Below are 10143 nucleotides of genomic sequence, written 5' to 3' on the forward strand. Positions count from 1 at the left end.
AAGAATTCTAGCAAGAAGATAAATCAATGTATGCACATGCATTAACACTGGGATGTATTGGTTCAAAACAAAGTGATTGTTAATTGGATTTGAAAATTATTTGACAACAGCAAAATCATCCGATTGGTGCATATTAATTAGTCTATTGCTCAGCTGGTCTTACGGGCTGCTTGAGTGTTAATGCAATTAGCTCTAAAGGTCTTTTTATTAAATTTCTCTGCCTCTATACACCTTTCACTTTTTTCCTCTCCTGCACCAGCCCCAGCTAAAATCCTCTCATTTGGCGGTACCGTGACCACTCCCTGGATGAAAGAGGTGCGACTGCCCTGTAGCTCAGTAGGAGAACCTACACCTACCATAAAATGGACCAAAGACAGGTGAGAATCCACACTAGAAATATTGAAGCAGAGTGTTCTTGCTGCTGTAATTCCTCTGAGAATTGATTACAGACAATTAAGTGCACATGCTAAGGTAATGTGCAGACAGTGTACCTCACTTCTTGCCAATTTCATTTGGGATAGCCTCCAGCTTCATTGCAGTCCTGGTTGGATGAGCCATTAAAAATTATTATGAAAACCTTCAGACTAGAAACTATGCAAAACACCAAGTCAGATCCTAACTTACATCTTAACGCAAGTGATCCACCTTAACCAGGAGTGGGCAATTAATTTTCTCCAGGGGCCACGAGAGAAGCTGGGACTGTTGTGGAGGGCCCACCAGTATGGTTATAATGAGATAAAGTTAATATTGAACAGAACTAAGTTTGTCTTATTGCTGCAGCTTTCTACAAAAGTCCCAGTTTCTCTTGTATCCCCTTGGAGTCCATCCTCATGAGTAAAACTAAGACAAAAGAACATATAACGATATAGCAAAAATTTATAAATCATTAACATTGTTAATCAGAGAAATAGATTAGAATTAATTCAATTTTATTAATCTTTTATTATATTAAATAATTTTTATGACCATAGGTGTTTCAAAGTGGCTGCTGATACTTAATTAACCCTAATAATAGACTGAAGGTCCTCTTATCAGTGTCTCTTTCTCTTCAATAGTGAGGACACAGCCATACCAGTTTCTCTAGATGGGCAGCGTCTCATTTTGGCTAATGGGACTCTGGTGCTGCGCTCTGTCAAAGCTGAGGATTCTGGTTACTACACCTGCACAGCCACAAACACACTTGGCTTTGACACTATTATAGTCAACCTTTTGGTGCAAGGTAAGCGAATGGCTATAATGACACACTAGCAAACTTTTTTTTACGTAATAAACATTAAGATTTGCCAAAATGAATACATAACTCATCAAAAGTATGTCTTTGATAATATAAGTCATGGTATTATAAGATTCTGTGCCTCGTCCTCAGTACCTCCAGACCAGCCACGTCTAACCGTCTCTACCACCTCCACCTCCTCCATCACTCTGGCTTGGATACCAGGAGACAATGGCGGCAGCTCTATAAGAGGTGCGTAATTTTTCGGAGGAAAGCCGTATATCTGTCTCTCCTCTTGTGTACTCACATTACTTTCCTCTTGTCTATAGCTGACATGTTTGTCGTGCCTCAGCTTGTCTCCTACCTGGCATTATTGGTAGTGTCTCTATTGACCTATTAGTTTATTGAATGGTGTCTTGGTTTTATGTTTCCCTGTTAATTGTGTGTCTGTTTGATTAGCTGATTATTGATGAGCTGTATGTGAAGATGGCCACAGTGTGCGTGACTGGGTCTCTCCCTTTGGTCAGGCTGTGGCAGTTTAACTTATTACTGCTCTATATGACACACTCAAGCACCATATATGGTTTTGGTAAAGCCGCTATTCTACCTTATGTGATTACAGAATAAATGACAATGAAAACAAACAAATAAAACCAGAGAAATTTCAGTAGATGACATTTAGTAATAGCTTCTTGCAATCAGCACATGAAGGCCTCCAAAACTGAATAGAATATACTCCTTTTGGAAACCGTGCTGCCAGGATGACCCAAGAAAGACTTGCGTGCATGCATTATGCAAAACTGAAACAGGATATAATGCATAAACTTAAACAGCCTCTACTGGATGTGCAGCTTAGTATTCAAATAGGGATGTGCCAGTATTTGCATACAGCATCTAGTCTTATGTGTCCATAAATCTTTTCTGTAGAACTTGTGTGATAGCGGAAAGTCCCGTCGCTAAATCCACCGGCTCATTGTCAGCAATAGTTCCTTGTCACGCACCTGTTTTGCAGTATCACTGCCCTGATGTCTGTATATGATTCCCTTTCAGAAAAAACATGCTAGTGTGCACTAATAAAGCCATTTTCAGCTGGTAATGAGGACTTTTTTCCAGTTTGTGTAAAAATAAAATCATTTCTAAATAGACAAATCGCCAAATGTTGCAGACTGGTCCCATACACTGAGAATCTTATATTATGTACAACAGCAGTCAGTCATAGTGTTCTTCCAGCCTGTTGTTGTGCTGTTCTGTACTGTTCACTGTGCTATCTTCTGTTATGTTCTGCTGTGTCCTCTTCTGTTCTGTGACAGACCGAGGGTGACTATAAAACTTACAGACACTGCTCGATCTGCATGTTAACCCTTTTTAACGTTTTGGACTCCATTGCACCATCTGTTAGAAAAAGAGAGAGAGTAAGGAAATGAAGATGGTACAAAGAGTACAAGGAAACACTCAGAGTGAGACAGTCATATATGCGTAATCATATACAGGCAGAAGGAAAGACAGAGGATTAGATGGAAGGTGTCTCAGAGTGGGAGGGAGTTGGCTCTTCAAGGCAGCTGATTATAAAAACAGTCACCATATTGCATGCCCTCATTTGCATAGATGCTCAGTCAGCGCCATCCCAGTCTTGGGGTTTGTAGGTAACTAATGGCGGCATAGACAGAGAGCAGCTACACCATCCTCCAATTGAGGCTTAACTGGACAAGGGAAGTGCAATCATACATTGCCATCTAGTGGCCAGCAGTGGTACCAATGTCTGAAAGTTCAGTAGACTTTATATTAGTGAGGGATTTGCATCAAACTGAGAAAAAACTAATTATTATTTTGTGCATGTCTCATTTCTTATGCAGGTTTTGTTCTGCAGTACTCTGTAGACAACACAGAGGAATGGAAAGATGTTTTCATCAGTTCTAGCGAGCGCTCTTTCAAATTGGACAACCTGCGCTGTGGGACCTGGTACAAAGTCAAGCTGGCTGCCAAGAACAGCGTTGGTGCCGGACGTATCAGTGAGATCATTGAGGCAAAGACTCACGGGCGAGGTGAGAAGCTGGCAGAAAAGGACTTTAAACAATATATACAGCAGACAAGTAAAAAAAAAAATTTTTACACAATGGAATTATTTTTGAAAAGGGGTTCTAGATAACACTCAGAAAATACAGCAGGTCACATGTGAGGAGGTCAACAAAAAACGTCAACTGAAAGTGTTTAATGCACCTTTAAATGTATCTTTTCCGCAATCTCAAAATTTGAACTGACTTTTGAAAAATGTGAATGAATAGATGATATACGAATAGATCATGTGTTTTATTACAGGAGGGTTATTTTCTTTCATCTATGCTTCAGTCTATTCAAATGATATCAAATTAGTTTCAATATTAAATATCAGAATTAAAACATTTGATACATTTAATGCTTTTTCATTTACAAATGGCTCCAAAGCAAGGTTACGTGTCATTAGCAAGGCTTTAAATTAATGTACACTCCTCTCAAAATGCAGTGGGAAAGGTTTGTTTTATGGTCAGTGATATGACTGACCAGCGGGATGTTTATGCTGTCATTAAACTTCTTATAGTGCAGTCCAGTTTCAAATTTGATAGTCATTACAAAATGCATATTTAACCTCTCAGAGATTATGCAAACATATTACATACAATACTAAACTTTGCTGCTTCAGTTTTTGCTGTAACTGCATCAATATATTATTTAGTTTATTTAACTGAATGTTGTGTGCAGGTCTGCTGCTGATGACCTGTGTTAACCATATTACCTGTGAAATGCCATTCCAAATATTGTTTTAATATTCTGAGCATATTCTGCATCAAACCGTTGCTGCCTTTACAGAACCCCAGTTCAACAAAGACCAGCCTGTCTTCACCCACATTAACTCCAGCCATGCTCGCCTCAACTTGCAAGGCTGGGCCAGTGGAGGCTGTCCGATCACAGCTGTCACGCTAGAATTTAGACCGAAAGGTGAGTGGTTCCTTTATCATTTTTCAGTTTTTGGTAATATTGGAGATGTCCTGATATAAATTCAATGGAAAAGTGACCAAACTTAGACACATATATTATTTTTTCTTGAAAAAACGTGATCGTAATTAAGAGTCGTGTGCACTCGTGCAGGCACTTGGACATGGCAGAACGTGCGCACCAACGCCACCACAGATGTGTTCCTGGCAGAGCTGCGTGAGGCCACCTGGTATGAGTTAAAGATGAAAGCTTGTAACAGTGCTGGCTGTGGTAACCAGAGCTCCCAGTTTGCCACTCTAGACTATGATGGCAGTGAGTACAAGATGATCTTCATTTGCCATTTACTTTGGATAAATGGCATTGTTTTAATGAGAAATCCATTAAAATGGGTACCTTATGATATTGTCTTATGAAAGCACATTAAACTGATCTCTACAGGCACAATACCGCCAATTAAATCCCCTCTGGAGAAGAACGACGATGTCAAGAAGCTGTTTTCTATTGGCTGTCCTGTGATCTTGGTCACACTTGGTGTTGCGTTGCTCTTCATCATTCGCAAGAAACGCAAAGAAAAGAGACTAAAGAGACTGAGAGGTGAGAGAAGAAATAAGAAGAGAGGAGATAAGTGGTGAAAATGAGAGAGAATATTACATTCAGCCTGCAGAGCATTTATTCTAAGAATACTTGTTTGTCAAAAAAAAAAGAAAAATTAATTATATCCTCTGTTCTCGTTAGATGCCAAAAGCTTAGCAGAGATGCTGATCAGGTAAGACTGGAATGTATTCTCAGCAAATTAAGCTTGAAATATTATTAAGCGTAACCTAAAATCCACTCAAAAATCAACTTTCTTTCCCATTTTCTTCAAACTATGCATGTTTGTGTGTGCTCGTCTTGTATCTATGAATTAGTAAAAACAACCGCAGTTTCGACACCCCGGTTAAAGGGCCTCCTCAGGGCCCACGGCTGCACATCGACATCCCCAGAGTGCAGCTGCTAATTGAGGACAAAGAAGGCATCAAGCAAATCGGTGAGAGGAAGAGAGAGAAAGAGAGACTTGTCGCATATGTTCACACAACTATGCCGAGGACCGAATCGATGACCGTTACATGAAATGCGGTGTTAGGCTAATTGTTATTTTGTTGACACACAATATTTCTGCCTGTCATAGGTGAGGACAAGGCCACTATCCCTGTGACAGACACAGAGTTTAACCAAACTGGGAACCCTCAGAGCTTTTGCACTGGTGTGTCTGTCCATCATCCTGCCCTCATCCAGAACACTGGCCCTTTGATTGACATGTCTGACATCCGGCCAGGAACCAGTATGTGCTTTTACTCCTCACTCTCCATTATATCATTAAATGTTTAACCTTGAATATGTTCATTAAATGCAACATTTCTGCTCAGTTCAATTGAGTTATTAGTATTATTTTTTCATGAATGATTCAAATGTTCTCTGGACCAAAATATGAAGACCAATCTTTCTTATTTTTAAATTCTTGTTGATTTATTCCGGCTGTGAACATCCAACCCTTCTTATTTCTTCATCCATTTACCATCAGATCCAGTGTCAAGGAAGAGTGTTAAGTCAGCCCACAGCATCAGGAACCGCTACTCTAGTCAGTGGACTCTGACCAAGTGCCAGGCCTCTACGCCAGCCCGTACTCTCACCTCAGACTGGCGCACAGTTGGCTCCCAGCATGGCATCACTGTCACAGAGAGTGACAGCTACAGTGCCAGCCTCTCGCAGGACACAGGTTAGTACATGGGTGAAATGACACTTACAGCCATTAGCATGTACATACAATTAAGGCTATTTATCTGCAGGAAGCAAATGTGATTTTGCAGTAGGCTACATCTCAGCAGCGTTTATAAACCTGGATGAAAGGGGCTTGCCTTCATTTCCTTTCCTTATTTTTTTGAACAGATAAAGGGCGCAACAGCATGGTGTCAACAGAGAGTGCCTCCTCCACCTACGAGGAGCTGGCAAGAGCATATGAGCATGCCAAGCTGGAGGAACACCTGCAACATGCTAAATTTGAGATTACAGAGTGCTTTATTTCTGACAGCTCATCTGATCAGATGACTACAGGTACCAACGACAATGCAGACAGCATGACGTCCATGAGCACACCGTCAGAGCCCGGCATCTGCCGTTTTACTGCCTCGCCACCTAAACCCCAAGACTATGACCGTGGCAAGAATGTAGCTGTTCCCATTCCGCATCGCGCCAAGAGTGAGTTGTCACCTCTAAGCATGATTCTTTTTTGTCTGTTAGGATTTTTAATATGAAAACAAATTTAAAAAGTATGGCCAAAGGCTTAAAATTGTATTGTGAAAATCAGACTTCATGTAAGTAAATGTTTTCTGTAAATAACTCAAACATTGTAGACTGTAGATAGTATGCATGTATTCTGATTATTAGATGAGTTTATAGCAATTATTGTGGTGCACAGTATACTATCCATTATATCCTATAAGCTTGTGCAGTGATGATAAATTTTACTTTTCCCTTCCAGGTGACTACTGCAACCTACCCCTCTACATGAAGTCAGACCCCTTTTTTCGAAAGCAGGCAGAGCGTCATGACCCGTGTCCAGTGGTCCCACCACGTGAAGCCTCTATTCGTGGCCTGGCCCAACGTGCATACCACACCCAGGGCCGTCATGTGACTATGGACTCTGCAAAACAGCAGGCCCTAACCATGGGCCACTCTGGTCTGTCCAATCTCACATCCTCTGGGGCTTCCTCGGGAGGGGCAACAGGAGGCGGTGGTTGTGGCAGTGGAGGGGCATCTGCTAGCTCTAGCAGCTCCACACTTCCCCAGAGAACTCTCACAATGCCTGGCTCCTCTGCTGCAGGAGCCCAGAGTGCAGCGGCAGCTGCTGCTTCTGCTGCGGCTTCTGGGGCATCATCATCCTCCGGTGGAGGTGGGGCAGTAGGGGCCACAGGAGGGACCCCTGGAGGTGCATCTTCATCTTCCTCCAAGATGGGAGGATCCAGAGACTCTCTCCTGGAGAGCAGCTCCTCGGGCTTAGGCAGACTACAGAAGCAAAGGGATGGAGGGGCGGGGGCCTACTCCAAGTCCTACACACTGGTGTAGCCTGTCATCACTGCGGCCTGTCACTGTAACTCTTCATTGAATGCTGGTCAAGCCATCGCTTGCCTAGAGCCTCTATGAAAAATTGGGGTGAGAAACATACAGATGCACAGCTTACCTGTCAGTGCCTGTGCTGTGCCAGGCTGCAGGGGGCTGGTTGGGTTCCCACTGACAATATTATATGATGGGGTCAGAGTTGGGTCTCCACAGCACAGGGGTTTGCCTTTCTTTCTGCCTGATTGCTTTCTGTTATTATTGTGTCATTTTTATCTCTTACTTCATCACCCTGGGAAACACCTTTGCCAAAACATAGATGATTTATTCACATTTGTTAACTCTATATTTTGATTTTCTGGCAAAGACACAGTACTTATGCACAAAATGCTTTCCACGTGCACTGTCTTGTTTTCTGGATCAAGACAGCTGTAGAATGAACCAGGTTGCTTGAGTTTCAGAGAGATGTGTATTAAGATTTTTAGGTTTTTAAAAATGTTGCTTTTTTGGCCTCTGATGGAAAGGAGCTCATATCACAGCATTGTGCCATGGCAGGATGCTTTATTGTATGCATTAACCACCAACCTTGGTGTTACACTGGCTCTGAAAGATTACTCCATCGTGGATTCGTACATTAGAGGCAATGGATGGACCGTCGTCTCAATATCAGATTTGAGACAAAGGGATTTTCATATACATGCAATGGATGATACAGCATAGTGGTCTTAATTGATGCTTTTCTAAACAGACTCAAAGCAGAGAAGATGGGAAAAAAATTCAAGCATCATGAAGTGCAAGATGAATCCAACCTTTTTCTTTTAAATCAGTTTTCTGTTTATTTTCAGATGATGGAAATATAATCTCATGTGCACTAAGAGAAAATTAGAATGGATCCAAGTAACAGAAACCTTCAACAGCCTGCGTGCGTGTGTGTGTGTGCGCGCGTGCAAGCGTGTTTGCGCGGGTGTATATGTGTGTATATAAATGTATGCATGTGGCAGGCACACCAACGATGGACCTTTTTAAAATCAGTCTGTATGCTGACCTCTTGGGCAGACATCTGTGTCAAAACTGACAAATGTTCATTTTGTACCTGTGAAAGGGGATAATGGGTCGATGCTGATGATGTAACGCAACGACCCTAATTTGGTCCAGCATTTTGAACTTTGTTTTGGATTGACGACATGGCTTAGGAAATGAAAAACACAGGAAAAGAAGTGGGTTCAGAAGAGAGCTATTACAGATTATAAGAACTAGGTCCCTCTTTTTCTCTTAAACTTCCTCAAGAAGGAAGCGACCATTATATGATTCATCATGGCGCCACAATATCCATTATGTTTTTTGTTTTAAGCCATTTTACCTGTGCCCTTTTCCTCCCTTTCTGTCCTTTCCCACTTTCACCTTTACCCACCCGGTCCATCATCATATCCATACAGTGTCACTGTGATCTACTGCTAGCTTACTGGCAGGTCAAAGAGACAAACTGACTGAGAGAAGAGGTCTAATATGCACAGACGGGCAGAAATGCTATTTGATGTGTAGTGTCAGCTTGAATGAGAAGCAAGTCGCAGCAGATTTATGGAGATTTATGAAGAAAAATCATATTTGCATAATCTTGAATTTATAAACAGACAGTAATGTTTAAGAGTATAATCAGAGGGATCGAGCGTCAATATAATGTGAAGTAGCAGAGAGATTTTTCCTCAAAAATAAGTGGTCTTTGAAACTAAAAGGAGTATTTTCAAGTCCCTCCACCTTGCTGAAATTATTTTTAGCTTTATGCATGGTACTGTATCTTTTTTTTATTATTACTATTAGTTCTTCTCCCAAAGCTTAATCCCATAACAAAGATCGTTCCAAAAAAAAAGAAGAGTTGCTCCACATGTTTTTCAGTGGTCGAACATAACATCAGGGCTCTCGCAATAGAAAAAAGAAAAAGATATATGTTTGTTTTCAAAAGTATGTACATATATATTTCTATTCAAATATATAGCAAATATATGAATATTGAAAAAAATGCAGAGAAATATAAAAGCCGTTCTAATTGAAAATATATATAAAAGATCACAAGACAATCGCTCAGAGTGAAAAAAATTGCCAGAAGAGAAGAAGGAAAAAGAAGAGGGAAGTTTAAACGGGTAGCACAACCATGGGCAGAAGATCTTAGAGCGAAAGGAAGTTGTGTGAAAGAAAATTAAGTGGTGAAACTGAGGTTTGAACCCCTTGTGATTTTGTAAATGTTCAAAGCTGTACCGCCTGTGCAGCAGGTAGCAGCTGAAAGGACAAGCACAGTAAAGTCAAATTATAGTGTGAGATTGTGTCGCTGGTTAACTGTGGTTTATGGCTCAGTGCAGAAAGTGTGGTGTTGAAAAAGAAAACAGTATAACGAGGACAGTCTATACAGTGAGAATCTTGTATTATGTTGTATTGTACCTTCTGAAGGTGTGTTCACAAACTCAATGCCATTACCTATAATTATAATTAATGACAACAAACAACCAACCAGTATTTCTGTTTCCTATCTGTGTCACAGCAAGTCATTCCCAAACTCCAGGAGTGCAGTCCAATGAGCATACCACACAGTGGTGTTTAAAAACTGCTTCTAAATGTATCCATGCTCCCTTTCGTTTGAAAACTAGCCGGGAGAGATATGTATTTTTGCTTTTTGTTGCTAATGGTTACGATGCCTTTTCTTTTAGCTTTTACATTTCAAGTTATGCAAATACTTGTCTTCAGAAAAACAAGAGTTTGGGAATGGGGCAGGCCTGCTTTCACAACCAGGGGCTTCCTTACTCCAGTTGTATGGATATTGGTTGGAATGATGAAATAAAGTTCTGTCCAACCTGCTTTCCCCAGTTCTTCAGTGA

The 10143-nt window shown here is 41.0% G+C and overlaps 1 protein-coding gene across 1 annotated transcript in view; it reads left to right on the plus strand.

Moving 5' to 3' along the window:
* dscaml1 (Down syndrome cell adhesion molecule like 1) overlaps positions 1 to 9328 on the plus strand; it is a 99229-nt gene extending 89901 nt beyond the window's left edge. Inside the window, exons 23-35 of the mRNA XM_013910469.1 lie at positions 260 to 377; positions 1056 to 1219; positions 1367 to 1465; positions 3067 to 3255; positions 4058 to 4186; positions 4337 to 4495; positions 4622 to 4777; positions 4919 to 4949; positions 5092 to 5210; positions 5352 to 5504; positions 5745 to 5939; positions 6110 to 6418; positions 6702 to 9328. Of these exons, the coding sequence (XP_013765923.1) occupies positions 260 to 377; positions 1056 to 1219; positions 1367 to 1465; positions 3067 to 3255; positions 4058 to 4186; positions 4337 to 4495; positions 4622 to 4777; positions 4919 to 4949; positions 5092 to 5210; positions 5352 to 5504; positions 5745 to 5939; positions 6110 to 6418; positions 6702 to 7285 (2405 nt within the window). The 3' untranslated portion in view covers positions 7286 to 9328. The remainder of the gene's footprint in view (positions 1 to 259; positions 378 to 1055; positions 1220 to 1366; positions 1466 to 3066; positions 3256 to 4057; positions 4187 to 4336; positions 4496 to 4621; positions 4778 to 4918; positions 4950 to 5091; positions 5211 to 5351; positions 5505 to 5744; positions 5940 to 6109; positions 6419 to 6701) is intronic.
* Positions 9329 to 10143: the final 815 nt, after the last annotated feature.

This window comes from Pundamilia nyererei, unplaced genomic scaffold (assembly GCF_000239375.1).
Source record: "Pundamilia nyererei isolate P.nyererei 1_Seehausen unplaced genomic scaffold, PunNye1.0 scaffold00003, whole genome shotgun sequence".
NCBI classification, from domain to species: Eukaryota; Metazoa; Chordata; class Actinopteri; order Cichliformes; family Cichlidae; genus Pundamilia; species Pundamilia nyererei.